This window comes from Periplaneta americana, chromosome 16, assembly GCF_040183065.1.
Source record: "Periplaneta americana isolate PAMFEO1 chromosome 16, P.americana_PAMFEO1_priV1, whole genome shotgun sequence".
NCBI lineage: Eukaryota > Metazoa > Arthropoda > Insecta > Blattodea > Blattidae > Periplaneta > Periplaneta americana.
Window position 1 is genome coordinate 30,219,511 of NC_091132.1, and position 24,844 is coordinate 30,244,354.

Consider the following 24,844-nt stretch of genomic DNA (forward strand, 5'->3'; position numbering starts at 1 on the left):
TGTTAACTTCCTGAAAACCTCGATCTTTAAATTTTAACGTTCTTGCAAACCTTTGTCTTTAAGTGTTAACATTCTTAAAACTCTCTATCGTTTGTGTAAATGTTTTTGCAAATCTATATATTTTCGTGTTAACGTTCTTGCAAACCTTTACCTTGTTGTGTTAGCGTCCTTGCAAACCTCTATCTTTTTGTTCCAACGTTCTTGCAAACTCCTATATTTTTTGTTAACGTTCTTGCAAGTCTCTATGGGTTTTGATACTATCCATGCAGACATCATTCTTATTATGTTAATAGTTTTGCAAACCTCTGCTGGTGCGGGACTTCCAGCATGTCTTACTGTGAACTTTCTTGAAAACCTAATTTTTTATGTTAAAGTTCTTGCAAACTTCTATCTTCTGTCAAGCTAATCGCAATCTTTTTGTGTTAACGTTCTTGCAGACCTCTATATTATTTTGTTAACATTCTTGCAAATCTCTATATTTTAATGTTAACGTTCTCGAAAACCTCTATCTTTAAGCTTTGACGTTCCTGCTCAATCTTTTAGTGTTAACGTTCTTGAAAGCCACTATCGTTTTGCATAAATGTTTTGAAGATCCCTATCTTTTAGTGTTAACATTCTTAAAAACCTCTATCGTTTTGTGTAAATCTTTTTACAAGCCTATATCTTTTCGTGTTAACATTCTTGCAAACCTTTACCTTCTCGTGTTAACGTTCTTGAAAACCTTTACCTTGTTGTGTTAACGTCCTGCAAACCTTTACCTTGTTGTGTTAGCGTCCTTGCAAACCTCTATCTTTTTGTTCCAGCGTTCTTGCAAACTCCTATATTTTTTTGTTAACGTTCTTGCAAGCCTCTATGAGTTTTACTACTATCCATGCAGACATTAGTGTTATTATGTTAATAGTTTTGCAAACCTCTGCTTTTGCGGGACTTCCAGTATTACCTCCCTCCCGAAGGATACTTAGCTAAGGACTTTATCGACATTGTCGAGTTTGAACTCCATTGGCAAGAATGGAAACTACTACACAGTTCGTATGTGGTTTAGCGTGAATGTAGAAATTTTAATGAAACAGCTCTTCACTCACATGTTGATAAGCCTGTTCATTAGAGCTAAATTTTAGAATCTGTGTCCTAGACATGTGGATGTCTGGCATCGAGAAGAGTATACAGTGGACTTGGCTGTCAGGTTTGTTCCACTCATGCACTGCTCTGGCGTTGCTTCTGTATGGATTGCGTATTCCAGCTAATGACTGCCGGCAGATTAGCCCATGCTCGGTGTCGGAGTCTGCCGCCTGTGGCATTTAATTTGATACTACTCTCACCAGCACGTGTACCTTTGTTGCTTTCATTATAATTTAATGTCTTCCACCTAAGAGTGTCAATTTTAACATTAAAAATTCTAAGCAGTATGTCTCTTCAGTTCTCACTGCTCAAAACGGAAATTCAGAAGTTTCTGTCTTATTTTTTCTAAAAGAAAAAATTGCCATAAAAACTTTGGTAACAAGAAGATGATATATATGTTTTTATTGTATGTTTTATGCGTTTAAAAAAATAAGGTATTTTACTACGTATTTCACGTCGTGAAATTATTAAGAAAATCGAGCTGTTTGAAACGTTATTTGCGAGAATTTATAAATTTGATTTTATATGAGTCAACTATTTATATAACATTATATTTACAGGTCACAAGAGAAGCTGGTTAGAAATATATATATATATATATATATATATATATATATGTTTGAAATCAATGTATTTACAATGCAGTAGACAATTTCTTGCAGTGTAAAGTACAAAATCTACAAATTTCATACGGAACATGTCAATTTTGAACTATGTAAACACGTGTCTACGATACATTCATTTGTGCAAAATTTGGTGAAAAGAGAGGCTGATAGTTTGAAATGATATATTTAAAAATTTATTTTATATTGACGTCATTTAAAAGGCTGCTTGGGACAGTGTTCTGAAAATTGTGAATTGGTATTTGAGGGTGTCGGTCATAAAAAATGGTAAATGACATTTTATTAAAAAATGAGATATATATTGTGTGTGGTATCTTACATTTTGCGTATACTAGTAGTAATAGTAGTAGTAGTAGTAGTAATAATAATATGATATAATAATAATTGTAATAATAATAATAATAATAATAATAATAATAATAATAATAATAATAATAATAATAATAATAATAATAGAAACTATTTTGCAGAACAAAAATACTTTTTCCTCTATTTATAAAAGCTGTCTCTTGAGCCCACAGAAAGCTTTAAGTTGCGTAATCTTGCTCAGGATGTATTCAACATAATGTTATGAGATTATATATATATATATATACCTAATTAGTAAAATTAAATATTCAAATCCAAAGAATTAAAAGTAGGTGCAAATATATTTCAAAATATTGAACAAATGGATTTAAAACCTGGGAAAAGACATAATGAAATATATTTCAATGAAACAATACAACGATGAATTCATAATCAGTATATAATAACTATTTTTATGGTTATATTTAGCGTAAAATTAAATATTCAAATCCAAAGAATTAAAAATAGGTGCAGATATCTTTCAAAATATTGAACAAATGGATTTAAAACCTGAGAAAAGACATAATGAAATATATTTCCATGAAACAATACAACTGTGAAATCATAATTAGCATATAATAATTATTTTATGGTTATATTTATCGTGGCGTATTATATTACAGTACGAGATGTGAAAATTGTCAAACGATACCAAAGGCCGAATTTTATAACCCATTGAGTATAGTAATATGATATTATGATACGCATATTGTACAACGTTTTATCCCTCTGAAAATTTCATTATTAATTAAATTTCATTGTTTTACTATTATTTTATTTATACTATTAATCTAAAATTTTGACGATTAATTAGATTTGACAATCTCTCTGGGAAGAGAAGCGACAGGATTTTGTTTATAATCCGATTATTGAAACAATTGAATTTACATTAGCTATGGTAACTAAGTCACTATAAACAAATTAGTAGAAGACAAATTTCTGTTATTTTTTCATAATTTTTGCATAATTTAAATAAAAATTTTTCAAATGTCGAGAAGTGTGTTAACTGTACAGCTTTGACATAGAGTCTCACTTTGGCAAATTGTAAAATTTAAAAGGCATGATGGGACCGATAAGCTAATTTACTATTAGTGACAATTAAAATTTATTTCATGTGCCGTCTATGCTTATCCTTATTTAACAAGTATATTGGTTATACAATATTTTGTTACATAATATATCAATTGAACTGTAGGGGAAGAAAGTATCGTACATACAGTTACCTTTAAAAAGAATGAGACGATTCTTGGTTGTCGGAAGTTAAAGTTCTACAGCGCGGTTCACTCGATATCGACGTATAACGATAAGTACCATAACATATAGAACAAGAACTGTTACAAGGACCACAACAAGGACAAGGACCAGAATAAGGATCACGAAAAAGACAGGCATTTAAGGCCACGATTTCACAACATAGCTCGGGTAACAAAATATCATTGCTTCTCTGTACCGAATGGCAAATGCCTGCTATCGGATCTACATTCTGGACTGCTGGTGTCACTGTCTTGTCTCGGTAGCTCATATAGTAGCGTGTCGGTTCCACGTATAACCGAAACGTTTCGTGTTCGATCCCAGGTAAAGCTAATTTTTTATTGAGGTGTAATTAATTTGTTCAGAGTTCCTCGATTGTATAATTTGTCGAAAAATATGGAATAATTTATGCCCAATTTTTTGGTCTACAAGTGGGCTGAACCTTGTCAAAAAAAATAGATCTTACTTGGAAGTTAAAAGTATTCTTTCTGAAACAAAAAGAGACCTGTTAATTTAAAATCTTCTCCACATACCATCATACATTTCTCCAATCGAAATCCACTCGATTGGAAGCGAAGGCAAGATGGTTGACAGCTTGTGCTTCCCCCAATATTTCCATTTGCGCAGCCCTCCGGCTCCTAATACCGCGGTTCCTCAACCTGCTGATCACAGTCTGTGAAGAACCGGGAAAGTTAGATGCTGCTCTTATTTCGTTAGCTGTCCGAAAGGGGTCCAGTCGAACTGTCTCGAATAAGAGAGCATCCTCTTCCAATGAAGAAATCCGCGGACGCCCAGGAATAGGGCGATTTTCGACCTTCCCTGAATTTTGTAACGATGAACCCCCTCGCGGCTGTACTTCCAAGAACACCAAACAAACCAAATAGCCTGAATTTAAGTAACTCAATATTCGTTATCGTGTGTATCAGTGCTCTGGTCTCTGATCATGCGCAGTATCTTACATCTGAGACTTAGGGATTTTCAATCGTCTCATCCTTTTCTAGGGAAACTGTACATATAAAATCTCTACACGAGATGTTCTGTAATAGTTTCACGTGAATTATTAAGATCATGGCAATAATAGCAGTGTGAGATATATGTATACTTTGTTCTGGTATGTGCATCATTGTAACTTTGAGCATAGACATTACATTTTATACTTTCTTCCCCTACAGTTGTTGCCCCAGTTACTACCAAATTATGGAAATCCACACAGGCATCAAACTGGACAACTATTACTCCTGATCATAATATTTGTAAAGTATTTTATGTAATTTTATCATTAACAATTTTAACACTCTAATACGGCCTACATAGCCATAAAATCATCGATTTTTTACAGAAGTATGTTAATTAATATTAATTGAGTTTACTTGTACGGCAACATACTGTGTACTTATATCATATATATGGGCTTACTTGTTTCTGATGATGGCTCCATAGAGCCGGAAACGTTCAATTGATATATTATGTAACAAAATATTGTACAACCAATATACTTGTTAAATAAGGATAAGCATAGACGGCACATGAAATAAATTTTAATTGTCACTAATAGTAAATTGTAAAATACTTGTTGTTAATTACGTACAATAAATAAATTACTTTTCATCTATGACAACATTTGCTTCACTTTATCGCACTAGTTTGGTAAAGTATCTCACCCCGACATTTTTATGACTACATAACTTTTTACGTTACGTAATAAAAGCAGATAAAATGTATTTAAATACATGTAAATAAATTTTAATTTAGAAAAATATATCAGTTATCCATTGTGTTGTTTCCATAACGTATTAAGTGAGCAATCGGAAGCTCTGTCGACTAAACACTGAACTAAGCGTCTTACATCATTCTTGACAATCACGGAGCGCGTGTAACATCAGGCCTGCTAACCTACGAGAGACAAAATGAGGTTTGGGAATAATAATAATAATAATAATAATAATAATAATAATAATAATAATAATAATGGGACTAAAGCGTAACATTAAAGATACGTTATGCGATCACCTCTAAATCCGGGACCTGATCATGTCAATATAGGAGAGCGGAAGTGGTGGGAAGGGCTAATATTATAGATGACTCGGTCATAAAACAACACCAGTGATCTGCATGCAATACGATTCATCCCTTGGAGGCATAATAAGTTATAAGGTTGTCCCTAATGTTTAAATATGTTATTGTGAAAAATATCGTAGGAATAACTACAGCATCTTCTGAGAAAGAATGTACGAACAATATAAAAAAATTTAGTTCTGGTAAAAGACTCTAATAACATTGATTAAAATTACTATGTCTTAAGGTCTGTACTCATTAAATTAATACAAAAATATGTACTTTCTTTAACAATGAGTGTATTTTATTTGATACACATTTTTGAATACTTATTACTTACTGGCTTTTAAGGAACCCGGAGGTTCATTGCCGCCCTCACATAAGCTCGCCATTGGTCCCTATCCTGAGCAAGATTAATCCATTCTCTAGCATCATATCCCACCTCCCTCAAATCCATTTTAATATTATCTTCCCATCTACTTCTCGGCCTTCCTAAAGGTATTTTTCCCTCCTGCCTCCCAACTAACACTCTATATGCATTTCTGGATTCGCCCATACGTGCTACATGCCCTGCCCATCTCAAACGTCTGGATTTAATATTCCTAATTATGTCAGGTGAAGAATACAATGCGTGCAGTTCTGTGTTGTGTAACTTTCTCCATTCTCCTGTAACTTCATCCCTCTTAGCCCCAAATATTTTCCTAAGCACCTTATTCTCAAGCACCCTTAACCTATGTTCCTCTCTCAAAGTGAGAGTCCAAGTTTCACAACCATAAAGAACAACCGGTAACATAACTGTTTCATAAATTCTAACTTTCAGATTTTTTGACAGCAGACTGGATGATAAAAGTTTCTCAACCGAATAATAATAATTTCCCATATTTATTCTGCGTTTAATTTCCTCCCGAGTATCATTTATATTTCTTACTGTTGCTCCCAGGTATTTGAACTTCTCCACCTCTTCAAAAGATAAATCTCCAATTTTTATATTTCCATTTCGTACAATATTCTCGTCACGAGACATAATCATATACTTTGTCTTTTCGGGATTTACTTCCAAACCTATCGCTTTACTTGCTTCCAGTAAAATTCCCGTGTTTTCCCTAATCGTTTGTGGATTTTCTCCTAACATATTCACGTCATCCGCATAGACAAGCAGCTGATGTAACCCGTTCAATTCTAAACCCTTTCTGTTATCCTTGACTTTCCTAATGGCATACTCTAGAGCAAAGTTAAAAAGTAAAGGTGATAGTGCATCTCCTTGCTTTAGCCCACAGTGAATTGGAAAAGCATCAGATAGAAACTGACCTATACGAACTCTGCTGTACGTTTCACTGAGACACATTTTAATTAATCGAAATAGTTTCTGGGGAATACCAAATTCAATAAGAATATCATACAAAACTTCTCTCTTAACCGAGTCATATGCCTTTTTGAAATCTATGAATAACTGATGATCTTATTTGATATACATTTTTTATATATACATAATCATAATCAATATACCTGCCCAATATATTACCCAAATCGTCAATGTCTATGGGAGAAATGGAACGATAAAAATTTTAAAAGGTATGTGAAAACGCGTTTTTGAAAGGGAGTTTGGGGCTGAAAAAAACTGACTATGTGAGCTCCAAGTTTTTCGGCCACTTGTCTCACTCCGAGGTTTGCCGTTCCACTGAAGGAACTTATGTAGAAATTGAAGCTAGACGGACCGCGTGGAAAACCAAGTGACATGAAGTTCATCTTACACTCCAATTCCATAGTATCATGAGTGACGTCAGGGTAAACATTTCATGCTAAAAGTTACAGTTTTTCTCTCTTGTACCTAGAATAAAGACTTTTACTTCAAAATGGCAGAATATGCATCACCTCTACGACAGTCAGTTCCGAATCAAATGCTTAATAAATTGCATGTACGGGATAAAGTGACAAAAAATTTTACGGTTGAGTTGTTATCGACGAAGAAACGTTAAAAGCTTTAAATGAACTCCTGCAACCAAGAATGTCTGGGTGCTTTGTGACAATGTACACGATGTTAAATCTCTTTAATCACTTCCCAAATGAATACAAATAATGAGATCCCCCAACGAACCTGCAATCCTTGAATAAATTTCGTTAACGAACGCTTCTTCCCAGCTCTAAAGAATCCGGTTCAGATTTATTCGCAATACTTCATTATATTCTTCTTAATGCACAATTGAACGGGTAAAATGAGGTTCTTAACACAAACAAGGCCAATTATTATTGTATCAAAAGGAATTGAAAATTCCTAGACTCGCTCATTCCGTAGTGGTCACACCATTAAATCGTGATTAAGTGTTTAAATCTTAGTGACGCTGAACAAATTTTCGCCATGAAGAAGTTTTTACAGTTAGATATTGCTATATAAAAACTAACATTAGTTTCTTATTGTGTATGGAAACCTGGAATTTTAAGATTACTTGTTATTCATCAAATATATTATAGGTCCTATATATTTCATCACAGCATTTCTTATATGTAATGGTAGACCTCATATTTTCACGTATACGGTGCCACCATTAACAATCATTACAAATAACACTTCTTTTCAGTTTAACCCAGATAAGACTGACGTCCTATATGTAGGAACCGAAGGTTTTATTTTTTTAACACTGTTGTGTAAGATTTTCATAGTCGGCAATCATGATACCATAATCCTTATGTGTTATAAATTGCCTCCAATTTTTTTTTCTTATATTTAGTCTGTCATAGTCTTGTTATTAACATATTTGTGTGAAACGTCCGGTGTCCTATATATAGGACGTCAGTCTTATCTGGGTTAATAAAAATACCCTAATCCCACTAGCTATCTCCCATCTTGCTACACAGTCCATTGCCTATTTAATACTTATCCTACCTTGTTTTTGCTATTCATTTTTATTCACTATTTTACATATACCTTAATGTTTATACCAGTTCACTTTTATAGCCGACTCGTTATTCAGTTCACTATTCTCTATAATAACTAGACCTCGGATTTTTAGGCTCGTTTAACGTAGGCTGAAACATACGTTCTTTAATGCACATAGTTTAGGATGAAAGAGTAATGGAACGGAGAAAAATTCTCTCCGGCGCCGGGATTTGAACTCGGTTTTCAGCTCTACGTGCTCATGCTTTATCCACTAAGCCACATCGGATACCCACCCCGGCGTCGGACAGAATCGTGGTCTGGTGCCCACAAGTGGCGAGGTAACACGTTAAAGTACAGAGTGTCCAACATGCCCGACTGTCCAACAGACCCTAGTTTACCCTACTATAAGAAAAATCAATTTTGTGTGTCCCTCGGAGGTACTTCCTTAATATTGTCTATATATATATATAAAATTTGCAATTTTATTTATAAAATAAGCAAGTTGCATTAATTTTGAGATTATGAAGAATTTCTTATTTCTGAAAACAAAAGTTCATGTTCTTATTTTTGTCCATATTATTATTTTTTCTTTTGAGCCATACTTAAGCAAAATAAACTATAAACGGTAGTAACATTCTCAGCAACACGAAACTTGTCCAACATAAATATAATGAGAAAGAATGTTCTCATCTTCGTGACACTCATTTTTATTTGTATGCCTTCAAAGTGACTGCCTTTTAACTTTGTCAAAGAATTCTTGCTGTCAAAAGTATTAATTACGAGTATTTTAAAAATGGCGTCAGAGCATCACACTGCAATGTTGCTTTCAACCATCGTCACGCCAGGCCACGCTTCGCTCGCCCAGTGAGTATGTCCCCTCAGCCATGGTGTCCCGGTTTCGAAGTTGGTTGCTTTCATGACTAAAGATATCGTTACATAATATCTGCTGACGCTGGACTTATGGCACAAAAGTATGAACTATTACTTACAAATTACAGGTGTCAAGTTTCTGTAAAATGAGGTATTGCATCATTCTATTCGCAAAGAAAATAATTTGAAATAATAAATAACCTTATGGAAGTTACACTGTTCCGTTGAAAAAGTTTTCGAAATATATATATTTTTTGTCAAAATGTGGTATAGTTCTGTTTCTGGTGTTGGCATCATTCATGACGTCGGGTTCTCTAAAAGCCGTAATTAAGTTCTGCGTTATAGATGTTATAATGTCATAAGTTAGTTAGAGATTACTGTGAAATGAACAAAGATGTGCGAGATTTTAAGGAATTTAGAAATTATTGTAGGTTTTTAGATCAAGCATAGTAAATTACTTAATTTAAGTACAGGGACATCATTTTATTTTTACTTTAATATTTATTGTACCTGAGTTTTTTAATATACTTCACTCCCATCCCTTCTACTGTCCTACACACAGAACCAAGGCCGCATATAGTAAGCAGTACTGAATTAGTGAGTATAGTACGTTTCCAGAAATATGTTCGCGTTTTCCAGTGACGAAAGAGCTTTCAATATCGAATCATATTTTTGCACAGGTACTGTCGTCCGTTTGCCTACGTCGCATCCCGATTTCCCCCACTTCTTCTGCTCGTCCCACTATAAAGACTAGTGGCTGGGCTGTCTTAGCTCTTTTCTGAGAACATTAATTTCTGTTAGGAATTGGACGTCTACGTAATATTATACAACTGTTTAAAATAATTTAAATAAAAGGGCCTCGTTAAGTAATTAACTGTCATGTGATTTCCTCCTTTCTACGATCCTGCGACATAACCACTTGGATGGACAGTAGATAGCATGTCTGAGTAATTTTATCTGTGCGGGTCGGGCACAAGTGAAGATTGAATTTACAGTACGTAAGGTACTCTTTTATAGAGTAGGTACAATTATTTCAACATGAGTTACTAGTACAAAGCACGAAACTGGTAATTGGAATTAGGTAGGCCTACAATAGTCTATAGTGCGATAATATGCACAAAAGAACTGAAGCCTGTATCGAAATGAAGGGCCACTATTTTCAAAAATGTATTTAAATATCCACATTATGATTATTTTTAACTTAATTTCATTCTCTATATTGTACGCTAATATGCTGTAGACAGTATAATATACACTGCATAATGAATACGTCCGAATGGATAGCTCAGTTCGTGAGTATTGTTAATACAGTACTGCATTTTAATTAAACGAAAACCTAATGAAAATTATCAAACTCAAAATCGCGATATTTCCTGGTTTACGTAAATGGATGAACTACTTTTCTTCCCTGATATACCTAGTAAAGTGATTTGTTTGTATTTTACGCCAGTATCATCGAACTCCAGTCGTGGAAGGGTTTCCGGTTCTCAGCTGTTAATCCAAAGGTATAGCCAGGTTAATATTAGAAATGTTAATAAAAATAAAATGATGTCCCTGTATAACTTATCCTTTGAATAATAATTTGAGAAACTAAATGACTTTCTGTATGATAAAGGTACTGAGTTATTGAGAAAGGAGTGAAAATTTTTACTTAAAGTGATGACGTTTGTGCAGTTTCCAAGTGTCACATTGTTCTCTATTCCTGCATTGAACTAAAGCTAGTTCTTGTTTGTACAGACGGACCAAGATTTCGCACCCGACCTCGAAGCATCCAGGCTGACCTGGGAACGACAATCACGTTATCGTGTGACGTGGACGGAAATCCACCCGCAGATATCGTGTGGATCCACGACGACACTGCCAAGGTAAGCCGGCACGTCGCGTCGCCCACATTCTCAAGCCGTGTTAGGTCAGCTGTCACTGATTCTGATTTCGAAGACAGCTACTAAGCTCTCTAAGTTGCATTTACAGCATTAGTGTTACTAACTCTATTGTGAAACTGAGACTTGGCATACAGTGATATCTGAATGAATCACATCTGACTAAGAAGATTATCGTATCATATCATCATCATCATCATCATCATCATTTTCCATTCTACAGAGTGAGACAAATACCATATTACATAGGAAGGACCCGATGTTTCCATATTCCATTTTGTTCTGCGATGAAACCATCTTTTACAGCTTGCCCAAGTCAAGTCTACGAGTGGGGATACCGGGATGGAATGTAGAGGAATGTAGAGGCAAAACACAGTTGCCACATAGGCCACTTGACGCTCAGATTTCAACGTGTGTACATCGTTTGAAATACACTACGCAGTTGTTGTCCTTGTCTTCAGAAAAAGGCAAGCTGTGACAACCGTTATGCTGTCTCCGAACCTCCCCTCCTCATGCAACTTTTTCTCCTATGCCCACGCTTACCAATCGGAACGCCAAACCTCATTGTCGAGAGTGTGTCAAGCAGAAGTAGAAGTACAGTCTATTTCAAAGTGTCTTGTTCTCGGAGTGTTCTTACGTTTTCATTACCGTTCTATGAACTGAAGCGCAGTAGGAAAACTTTACTGTCGTATGAGACTGTACTGGTCTCCTCTCGTTACCGCCTCCTTTCACTACAAACTTGCCTACAACTTCCCCTCTCGGCTCGCAGACTTAACTTGGTCGAGCTGTACATCAGCGGTGACCAAAACTCGAACTGCAGTGATTACAAGCGACAGATAACCTATGAAGTAAGGAGACGGAGGAAAGGTATTTGGCATGAAAATTACAACCAGTGGTGGTTCCTGTACTAACATCTTGATCAATCCCGCGGATAAAAATCTCAAGCTTTGCTGTATCAGTAATGTCACTGCTGTCATCAAGAGCCAGTGCATTATATAGGATTTTTATTCCTTCTTTTTTTTTAACCTTCCTCTTGAATATAATTAGGAATTTTCTAAATTCTTCTCTCGATACTTGGTCGAGAAATTCTTCAAAATTAAAAATTTCTTATGGACAAGTTATTTAAGCTATTTTAATCGTTACTCTTTTGAGAAATTCTGTTATATTAAAAGGCTTTAGAGCACGAAATATTTCAAACCCCATGATGTAGCTGTTTTCCTTACATTTATTTATCTCATCTTTCTCTTCCTGGCTATGATTTAAGACATGTCAATTCCTGGCGTTTAACAGTTCGTTGACACATAATATTGTTTCAGTTTTTCTACAATATTATTATTAAATGAATAACTAATAAATAGTTATCCTCATCTAAAGATTAAGAAGATTAAAATTGAGATAAAACCTAATAATTTTATCCTTCTAGGGAGAAGATCTAAAAATATCAATATTCATGCAGTACAGAAGAATTATAGAAACACATACTTAGTGGTCAGTAATAGTAATAATAATAATAATAATAATAATAATAATAATAATAATAATACATTATTCAGCGTGGCAATTAATGTTTCTATATACTCCTAATTGAACCGTTTGCCGGCCCGGATGGCTCAAGCGGTAGGGGCACGGCATGTCTCTATCGCTTGGTCCGAAGGGTTGTGGGTTCGAGTCCCGCCTCGGGCATGGGTGTTGTGTACGTATTAGTTTAAGAAAACGAAAAACAGGAAAAAGAGAGAAACGAAAAAAGAGAAAAAAAAGTGATATAACCTGCCAACCTTTAAAAAAAAAACATGAGACAATAATAACATGCTTCAAATGTTTCTCGTACAAGGCCCTCTACATGAATCGATCAGCTACAGAAGCAAATAATAATAATAAAATTTAAAAAAACCGTTGAGCAAAGTAAACATATTATATTTTGTCCGACAGAACAACAAAAAAGTTCTCCTTCTCATTCTTTACGAAACCACCTCTTACTGCTTGTAGAGACAGAGTTTGTAGAGTGACATGATACCGCCACTGCTTGCCTTCATTATGTGAATGAAACCCACAACAATGTACAGGAAACCCCTCGTATCCGTTTGAATGTCTGTGATTACACGATGTAATCACGACACTCGCTTTGGTCACCGCTGTTTTACATTAATGGCGAAGTCAACAAGCAAAATTGGAAGTATTAGAGTGATACCGTCCCCAATAAAATTGGATGGATCCGTCAAAAATGCACGGGACATGAAGGTGAATGATTTGATGTGTCATATAGGGAACAACAATCGTTGGGTCTTCCTTCATCGAAGACTGTCTCACGTTGAAAAGTACAAGAAAATGCTTGCAGAGAGTGTTTTCCCGAATATGCTGAATGAACAATAAAATGTCATAAAATTCGTCCATGGTTAGACGAACAATTACTTACTACTTTTACTATTATACTGTTACTATTTCTGCTTTTACTATTGCTTACATTAATACCACTATTCTACTACTATTGTAACCACTATCATATCTAGCATATGTACCTCTACTACTACGTCTACTAATATCAAGCCGGTACCTATAGTAGACCTACTACTTAGAGTCATGCACAACCAGTTACGAAAAATAGAAATTAAGTTATATATTGCTATTGGACGCCTGGCGCTGTAGTCAGTATGCAAAGCCCTTCCGTCGCGCGGGGTGTCTCAGTGTTCGGTTTATCGAATATTCGAGTCGTTTCTCACTCTTTGTGGGTGGACGGCAAAGGCAAACCTCATTGAGTCATGCAGGAGTTATAGGGGTCCTAGCAAGGACGCTATTATCATCGTGTAGGCCTACCATTTAATTGATAATTCTTCCTCTCTCAGTACATTCAATCAATCAATCATCCATCGATCCATCGACTCATTTATTCATCCATCGATTCATTGATTCGTTCATCTATGTGTTCATTGATTCATTTTTAATTCATTGATTCATTAGTTGATTCATTCATTGATTCATTCATCCAGGTATTACAGTTGGGTATCTTCAAAAGCAACAATATGCATTGTGAAAGTACAAGCATTAGAGCTTCAGAGTACTTTCCTTTTTTGTTAATAACATTCTATCTTCTTAAAAAAGTGTTTTATTAATGAAATAATAATAATAATAATAATAATAGTTTTATTTTCCCTGGCAGAGTTAAGGCCATCAGGCCTTCTCTTCCATTCAACCAGGATCAAATCACATACAGAAAAATACATACCAGTATACAAATATTAACTTAAAAAATAATAAAATAAAAAAGAGAGATTGAATACATATACACAATCAGTATTAACTTAAAAATAATAATAATAAAAAATAAGTTAGGCCTAGCTGTTTAGAGTAATTAAAAGAAATTATATATATTAACTACTGTTTTAGAGATATGCATTTTGAGTTTAGAGTGTAAATTTTACACTAGAATATATTTACTTTTATTTGCTCTTCTTTTTAGTAAGTAATTGTAATTTATTTTATTCTTGCATTTCTTTACGAACTAGATTTCATGTTATGCATTAGGGCCTACACTTATTTCCTTCGTTGTTACCGGTGTCCATTTGTTCATTTATGTAGTAGTTACGAAGATAAGTGTATTAAAGTCTCGAATCAATTATTGTAGACCTATTTTAAGCAAACACTTTTCTAATAAGACAAAGTAAATTTCCTTCAATTGCTGCTCCATTTGTATACTCATAAAATGTCAGTTTCATGTATGATGAAGTGCGTCTGGTGTTCTGTCTAGCCTGCAAGACATAAGAGGTAACCGATTCAATTTCGAACATTAGGTCGGATGTTCGACCTTGACGGATGTTCTCTGATCGGTCTAATCTAAACCGGTTGTGAGCGCTATTCTGCAACTATCTAGTACTACTACTACTAGTGTCGTGCACTACAGGCGCTATGTTCGGTTCAAGTTTGTCGAGTACAGCGAAGTTCGATATTCGTCGATGTTCGCTCTGCAGAAGGACGCCTGTCGTGTTTGTTCCACCTTGTTATAAGAATATTCCCTATCTTCCACTGCCATCTTTCCATGTTTTAACCGCTCAAGAATTTCAACACAGTCTTTGCAGTTAGTTTTTAATAAGAAATGAAACGAAGTCTTTAATGTCTTGGTACCCTCTCTCAAGTTCGAACATTGCAAGACACTAACTACTACTACTTCTCTTCTATATCTACCTCCATTATTGCTATTCCTAGTTCTGCTATTATTACTACCAACACTATTACTTTTACTGTTATACTATTATTATTACCAATAGTATTACTTACTTACTTACTTACTTACTTATTGGCTTTTAAGGAACCCGGAGGTTCATTGCCGCCCTCACATAAGCCCGCCATTGGTCCCTATCCTGAGCAAAATTAATCCATTCTCTATCATCATATCCCACCTCCCTCAAATCCATTTTAATATCATCTTCCCATCTACGTCTCGGCCTCCCTACAGGTATTTTTCCCTCCGGTCTCTCAAGTAACACTCTATATGCATTTCTGGATTCGCCCATACGTGCTACATGCCCTGCCCATCTCAAACGTCTGGATTTAATGTTCCTAATTGTGTCAGGTGAAGAATACAATGCGTGCAGTTCTGTGTTGTGTAACTTTCTCCATTCTCCTGTAACTTCATCCCTTTTACCCCCAAATATTTTCCAAACACCCTTAACCTATGTTCCTCTCTCAAAGTGAGAGTCCAAGTTTCACAACCATACAGAACAACCGGTAATATAACTGTTTCATAAATTCTAACTTTCGGATATTTTGACAACAGACTGGATGATAAAAGCTTCTCAACCGAATAATAACAGGCATTTCCCATATTTATTCTGTGTTTAATTTACTCCCGAGTATCATTTATATTTGTTACTGTTGCTCCCAGATATTTGAACTTCTCCACCTCTCCAAAAGATAAATTTCCAATTTTTATATTTCCATTTCGTACAATATTCTCGTCACGAGACATAATCGTATACTTTGTCTTTTCGGGATTTACTTCCAAACCTATCTCTTTACTTGCTTCCAGTAAAATTCCGGTGTTTTCCCTAATCGTTAGTGGATTTTCTCCTAACATATTCACGTCATCCGCATAGACAAGCAGCTGAAGTAACCCGTTCAATTCCAAACCCTCTCTGTTATCCTGGATTTTCCTAATGGCATACTCTAGAGCAAAGTTAAAAAGTAAAGGTGATAGTGCACCTCCTTGCTTTATCCCACAGTGTAGTATTATTTTTACTATTATACTGTTACAGTTTCTGTTTTACTACTGATTGTATTAATACCATTCTACTACTATTGTAACCACCACCATATCTGGTTTTCTCTTCACCTTCTCAGGCGTTTAATGATGAATGAATGTAACGGTTAACAGCTTAGAGTAACAGAAATTTTCACTACAGTGTAGTTGTTGGTGATTCGTGGTAGCTTGTAATGTCTGGGGGATTGCACCTGCAACAGATAGACCTGCAAATGCGTAGAATCTGAACGTCATTCAGATGCCACATTTGCTTGACCTCTATCGCTAAATCCGCATATTTTGTTGTTAACTTGGTCGCTGTTTGCATACAGGAGATTAGCGTTACGAGCCTCGTGATGTCAATCAGGGGTTTAAAATTATCTCGTTATTATCAATGCAACATCTACTGCGTTATGCAACAGATTGATATATTATAATCACAATAATTTTAAAGGAGATAATTCGTAATGAGCTGTGTATGATTTAAGGGGTTAGGTACAGCTTACAGCAGTACAATTTTTGGAAATATTCAACATGTTTTTCCTCCATTTCTGTGTATTATACAGTAATGAAAATGGGTATATATAAAACACTGTCCTTCTGCGGTATATGAAAAAAAATATTTTTACGGTTTAAATAAATTATATATATATATATATATATATATATATATAATTTGAACTGGTAATGGAAATTACGGGAAAACGGCTGAACGGATTTTAATAAATGGCCCCTCATTTTGAAGCTTGGAACCCAAAGTTATTCGGAAAAGTAGTAGTTTTCAGTGAAATGTCAATTTTCCTACATAATTTTCCTATTTTCCAAAATCCATCTGTTGTCAGTTTTGAGAACTAATTTTATTGAATCACGGCCGACTTGATTGAATTTCAGAACAAAACACACACTACAATAAACAATAGGCTATTACACGAAGGCCATGACCTGCAGGATTGCCGACATATTTAGAGCTCAATTCAATTTGTTATTAAAAACTGATTCTGCAGTGTATAATTTTCTGAGTACAGCTGTGTATTGGATATTCAAATCTACGAAACTTGAGGTGGTTTGATGACATTGTTACCATTATAAGTTAAATATTATTATAGTTAATATCATGATGCGTTTATTTTTCATTAATTGTGCATAATATTGATGCTATATTGATGACATGAAAGTGAAACGTTTTGAGGTTATGTAAGTAAATGTAGATAATATCTTAATTTAGATCTTCATTTCTATAATTTACTGAGTGGTTGCTATATATAACTACAAAACTTAAGTAAGATAATAATATTGTTATTAAAAATCAAATATTTTTATACTTATTAACTCAGTGGGGTTGGGTCTTTTTCCATATACTTAATGGCGGTGTAGTGTAGATATTGATATGTGTCATTGTCTTCATATTGGCTCGAGAGAGCGCAAAAATTACAGTTCCTAAGGAAAGATCAAAAGGCATTACTTACTGATAAAATAAGAGGCCTAGAAAATTTTGTAGTCTCCAGATCATTTCAGCAAGATCTCTTAGTAGGATAAAATGATTTTATGCTCTACATTTCAAGTTCTACATGCAGCAGCTATACGAAAATGCTATTATTCGAAAGCTTAGCAAACCTGACATTTTTTTAACTTTTGCCTACAATCCACAATGGCCTGAAATAGCTACTGCTATCGTCCTGACATTGATACTCGCGTTTTCGCGTTGAAACTCAAAAATTGGAGTTGGATAGGTTCAAGAAAAAGTATTTGGCCTAAAAAAATCCATTCAGAGGGAGTATGTTTCATTATTATGGAAGCAAATAACTATCAAAAAGACAAGTATCCTTCATTGAAAATAAATCTTAAAAATTTTTATTTGAACGTCTAACGAATTTAGTTTGCAGCAGAATTTGCTGCACAAGCCACTAGTATATATATATATATATATATATATATATATATATATATATATTTATTTATTTATTTATTTATTTATTTATTTATTTATTTATTTATTTAATTCAAAATTTTGGCAGTTCACTGTGCGGTGATGAAGCGTTTCCCTCATAACTCATTTTTTTTTTTTTAACTTTTTCATGTTCTCTCTCTTTTATTTTATTGCTGAAACATGTTTTTAAAAATGAATTTATTTTTTTATCAGACAATCTAACAAAAGTAGAGAAGTGATCTTGCTGCATCATATTGTAGATATGATATGCATAATGTAATATTTCAACTACATAAAGAGAAGGAAACTCAAGTTCAGATTTTTTGTGTTAAAGTTGGCAACCAATTATCCGGAGAATTCTACACTACTAAGAGCCGGTTTCACCGTGAAAAAATTGGATCAAATTAAGAGCCATTTTCCTAATGACGTTGTATAGTGCTTTGAAATGGTTACATATTCAGTGCATAAACGTGTGCAAATTTTGAAAACATAATGCGAAAATTCACATCTAAGGTCTTCCCATGTTCTGTTACACAATTTATTTTTCCGTATGGTTTTTATACCATATATGAACATGCTGAACCTGTGTCGATGTTTATTCACAATATAGTACTAATTGCCATCTAGTGTTAAGAATCTCAACTACAGGTGAATAAGTTAACAGTGGAATGATGTGAAGTATTGAATTTTATTGAACTGAAAGTGAAGTGGAAGTTCTCGTTTAACCTATGTTTATTGAAACTTCGTAATATGGCTCTTAATACATACTTACGTCTTCTAATTGAAAGCACAATTATGGAATTGGCATCCTTTAAAAGTAAAAGTACTTGATGATGATGTTGATTAGTTATTTCGTAGGTTTTTTTTTGTAACATTTGAGGTCATGATGTCTCTCGTTAATTTGTACACAACATAGTGCTTCAGTGAGAATGATCTGACACTCCTTTCCAAATAATCCCCGTAGTAACCAGGAACAATTGGGACTCATTTGCGAAAATATTAAGACAACTGTAAAAGATTATTATTTTCCACAATATTACAGTGATAGATGATCATGGTTGGTTGAAATTAAACGAATTCTTATACGGGATTAATCACAGATTACATGATCGAAATAGTCACTCGACATTAACCAAAATAGTGCGGTTTGATGTAGTATTGTGACTGGTGGCCTATTTTAAATCGTTCCGTGTTTGAATGTTTTGGTGTGAATTTAAATATTACATAAGATGAGTAACACTTCCAGCAGCTACTATGTGGAGGGTGAGCACCGAATGTGTAGGCCTAGTTGTATCTTAAAAGTAATAATGAATCTTACAGATATATTAAGTTGTTTAAATTTCTGTTTGAGAATTATTGATGATTGATGTGTATAAGAGAAACTAACTGCAATATTTAATTAATTAATTTAAAAAATACACGTTCCAGAATATGTATAGAAAAGGACAGACAAAAATATATTACGTAGGTATAAATCCATGAATAATAATAATAATAATAATAATAATAATAATAATAATAATAATAATAATAAAATAATAATAATAATAATAATAATAATAATAATAATAATAAAATATATTACGTAGGTATAAATCCATGAATAATAATAATAATAATAATAATAATAATAATAATAACCAGAAATTATTATGTATTCCCAGCACCTATACCTACTAGAAAATAGAACATGCGGCACATTTAATAATGCTGAGGTTGTGCTGAAAATTACTGCTAAAGGAATCAGTGCGCAATGTTTCAACTGCAGTATCGAACGGAAAGCATTCACTTCACTCGTTTGATCACAGTAGCGCACTGTGGCATATTTTGATTGAGCGATACCGGACTGTAATATGAAACAACGTAATAAAATATGGCAGTCGCCGGATGAAGTAACCAGTATAAAACCATAGAATATTAAAGCTTTTATAATAATGCAAAACAGTGCAGAACATTAAACAATATTTGCGAGTACATAAACCATTGTTCCAAAAATATCACTTTGATATTGGAATAGAAGGAATAAGTGAATTTGTACGTGATGAAATGCACATATAGACGCAGGAGATGAGAGAACAATATTGAAATGCAAATTAGTTGGAATATTTCATAAATTTATTTCCTTTAAGCGCTGCATATTATTAGATTAAATCTAATATTTTGTAATGAAAGGGTTTAATTCATTGTAAGTTGGCAGATAACTTGCTTTCCATCCCACTGGAAGCAGATATCACAAGTGGGCATAATATCTTTCGCAAAAGTCCTGCATCTACCATACTCCCAAAATGTAGCCAATCGCATTACCTTACAGAAAACTCATCTGATCTGAACCCCATAGAGAATATGTGGACTATATTCAAGATAAGACTAGGAATAATGTATCATTCAACCATCAATGAAATGAATAGATTAAATATTGAACGTGGCAGGTACAGTAACCTTACAATATGATTAGAAAATTAAATTAGTAAATATGGTTTTGGAGGAAAGGATTAAATATTGGACCAAATTTGATAGTCCATATCAATAAAACTACTTACTCTCACGATGTATCTATCTTTTATGATATTGTGGAGCATTCTAATTCCAGTGAAAATTTATTTCAATGTTTATTTCTCAAATGTACGGCTTACGAATTATTCATAATACTGTATATAGTTACGAATTTTATTCGACAATTTTAATTCTACAGCTCTGATTATATTCTGATCGAAAAGCAGGCTGAAGTGAGGTTGTAGTTAGATAAAGTTTATAATGCTACAGTTTTTTTTAAATGTGTGAAGCGGAAGTCATTGTTATGCGGTATTGCAACTACATTCTTTTTCTTTTATCCAAAAATGGTAGGTAGGTAGGTAGGTAGGTAGGTAGGTAGGTAGGTAGGTAGGTAGTGGAGTTGGGCAACACGATTCTTTTTCAGAAGTCGATTCCAACGATTCAATCATACATTACGAACCGATTCTAACGATTCGTTCACGATTCTTCCAGTCTGCGATTCCAACTATTCTTTTGAATCGTCAACGAGTTCACGATTCTTCCTAGTCTGCGATTCCAACGATTCGTCAACGAACGACTTACAGCCTAGATCATATATGTAACAGATAACTCCTCGCTACGTTAAAAACGGCAGCACTTTGAAGAAAACGACCGCCAGGATCGCCACCCGTCCGCCGTAAACGAACACGAGATGGCAGCACAGTCGCTAATGCAATTCAAATGGGAATTATGACGTGACTGCTTATGTAACAACTAGATGGCAGGGTAGTAAACCTGACAAAAGTTGTTAACCTCAAAGCCTATAAGCCCAACATATCTGTTACATATATGATCTAGGCTTACAGGACACTTTCCTTTGCAAACCACGGGTAAAACAAAAACGTTCTACATCTCTCGCATAGATGGCATAAGAGGCGAGACATTGGATTGTCTCTTTCTCATTGGCTGTAACCATTCATCATGACCTCCATTAGTCTACGAAATTATTCAAGTCGGTGCTTCTTAATTATAATTTATTAACTGAACCTTATTATCAAGTATATTTTTTGCATTACATCTCTATTTAACCATGTAAATTTCAGGTTCGTGTTCATTATTTCTCACACTTAACAAATGCACTATTTTGATTTCACTCTCGCTCGGGAGCATTCGGCACGGTTCGGAAATGTCCGTTGACAGATTATATCAAACAGGTAAATAGAATCGCGGGTTGCGATACCATGCCGATTCGTTGCTATTCTTTTGAACGACGATTCCTTACGATTCTTTTGAACGACGATTCGTTGATACCACGAATCGATTCTTACGATTCTTTATTATTAGTCGTTCGAATGAACGATTCGTTCACGAATCGACCCAACTCTAGTAGGAAGATATGCTAATCGTATGATTCATTTTCCTTGTATATAAATACATAAGGTCTCATTTCAGTCTTTATTTCTGTTATTTAGAAACAGAGAAAAATGATAAAATAATCAATCCTGAGATCATATATACAGGGTGATTCACGACTAATGATCCGCGGTTTAGGAATCATTTCTACGAGTCTTTCAGTTCACTGTGCAGCGATGAAGCGTTTCCCACATAACTCAAAAACTATCAAACATTCTGTGATGAATTTTTTGTGTGTGTTTATGCATGTCATATCTACAATATGAGACAAGATCACTTCTCTACGTTTGATAGATTGTCTGATAAAAAATAAATTCATTTTAAAAAATGATGAAATGTCAATATTTTTCATTACACAAAATAAAATACAAATATTGTTTATTAAGGAATGTAGTAGGAAGAGCATGATATTGTAAACATGAGTTTCAGCAATAAAATAAAAGAGAGAGGACATGAAAAAGTTAACAAGTTTTTGAGTTATGAGGGAAACGCTTCATCACTGCACAGTGAACTGTCAACATTTTGAATTAAAAAATATATATATATAAACATTTTTTTTCGTATACCAATTTTCATTATTGTACAAGATACAGTAATGGAGGAAAAAAATGTTGAATATTTCTAAAACTTTTACTATAAGCTATACCTAACCCCTTAAACTTACTCAGGATAGGGACCGATGGCGGGCTTAGAGGGCAGCAATGAACCTCCGGCTTCCTTAAAAGCCATAATTAAGTACGTACGGTTAATTTGAGCTGCGGTCACATGAGTAACATTTATTTGCAAAATAGTGTTGCCACATTGTGCAATTAAAAATGATTCGGACGAAATTTTGTCACTAACATTTCGTCTCCATTTTCATCCAGTGTGTTTACGCAAAATTTGGGATATTGTGTATAGTGGCAAAAAATGGTCATTTCAGTGCTTTATGTATGTTTTAAGGAAGCATATCACAAATCATGTCCAATAGTTTAAAATTCTTATTATCGCGGAATTTATGTTAGAAGTCTTCAACAGTAGAATGCGTAATATTACTCTATTGCAGCCGTGGCGAGAACGTGACTCACGAGACATTGTGGCTCGCAGTGATAGCTGTCCATTTCGCTTGCTTCTAACCTCCGCCAACCCCCACCCTCTCACTCACTGGAGTCAAATCTGTTCCATTTGTATTTGTCTCTCTCGAAACCATGTACGAAAGTTCCAAGTAGGATGGGAGGACGCATTTTATTGCTGTCAATATGATGAGAATATTAAATGTATGATTTGTTCACAAGTATTACGAGGAAAACGGTTGTATAACATAAAACGGCATTATACTACATGTTACCGATGAAACATTAAAAGATTAAGTGTTATTGTTGTTGTTATCATCATCATCATCATCATCATCATCATCATCTCTGTACGTCGACTCCTTTTCAGCAGATGTACAAATAATGCGGTTAGCGCTTCAATTTGAACTCACTGATATACTACGTGATGTCAAATGAAAGCTAGATGTAAGGACTTGACAAATGTTGAACTTTTCAAATCTTTGCCAGAAAATAAATATCCGAAGCTTTGTTCTTTCGCTTGCTCTGTTGAAGCCATGTTCGCTACAACTTACGTTTATGAAAATAGTAAAAACCAAATCTAGATCACGACTGACAGACAAATACCTTCGTGATCAACTATGACTGGCATTAAGTGACATAATTCCTGATTTTGAAACTCTGTCGCAGAGACATTCTGAAGACAGTTAATTTTAGGTTGTAATATTGTTCATTTATTGTTCATTTCTTTCTTCGTTACACGTACTAAACATTAGTTTGTAGCCTTGTACTGTATAAAATTATATTTAAGTGCTTGACGTAAGGAAAATGAAAATCCGTTAATAAGTCAGACAGTTGCTTCACTTCCCCTTCGGGTGTCCGCCTCCCTCCATAGGTGCTATGCACGTTGCAGGTTACACAGTGGCTCGGCGCACGATTACATTTTCGCCACCGCTGCTGTATTGTTCTCAAAGCTGGATAACTTAATGGCTACCATCAGCAGCACCTCGTTCGCAGACGCCCTCGTGATTGCCAAGTCTTAACTAATGTCAGAAGAACCTAGGAGCTGCTAAGGGGCTGCATGTTTTACCCGAGTGAGTGTGGTTTTATCTCACCTCCTACCCTTCCTAATTCAAACAATTGCTAGACGCACCAGATTCGATTCTGTACTGAGAATAGAAACGGTTTCCACTATATCCGTAACGGAAACTGTCACAATGCAGCTCTGGTGGACTGTAGCAACCATTCCATCGCTGAGGACGGTCCCTATGTAACACAAAGACGAAAATTACGCGTAGATATGCACTCAATGTTATCGGGTGCTATAGCTGTGAATTTCACACTTTGTTGATGGTTTTGTAAGCAGACTGAACTGTCGCCTCCCTGCGTTCTACCACATCACAAGGTGGCTCCATGTACTCCGAGACATGGGGCGATTATGTGCACAGCGAGACACAAACAAACGCGCTGGCCAGCGGTCTTGGCTGTTTGAAGCAGATAATGCTCACAGGGCGGACCTCATGCCGAAGACGAAAGTTCAACACTCGTAAAATATTTATGAGTACTCATACAGTCGGTCGCAAAGCAAAGTTACAAACAATAATCAAATCCTTTTTGTGAGATTCCTATTTAATAGATGCTAGAAATCAGAACTGAAAATTAACTGTGCAATGTAAATTACAGGATATTTTTTAAAGTAATGCATACATTATTGTAATTAAAACTGAATCAGGGAATCTGGAACAAAGAG

General features: G+C 34.6%; 1 protein-coding gene across 1 annotated transcript in view; it reads left to right on the plus strand.

Annotated features, from left to right (window-relative positions):
• Positions 1-24,844, plus strand: part of rst (roughest) — a 278,032-nt gene that overhangs the window by 218,707 nt on the left and 34,481 nt on the right. Inside the window, exon 4 of the mRNA XM_069849661.1 lies at positions 10,879-11,006. Coding sequence (XP_069705762.1) covers positions 10,879-11,006 — 128 coding nt within the window. The remainder of the gene's footprint in view (positions 1-10,878; positions 11,007-24,844) is intronic.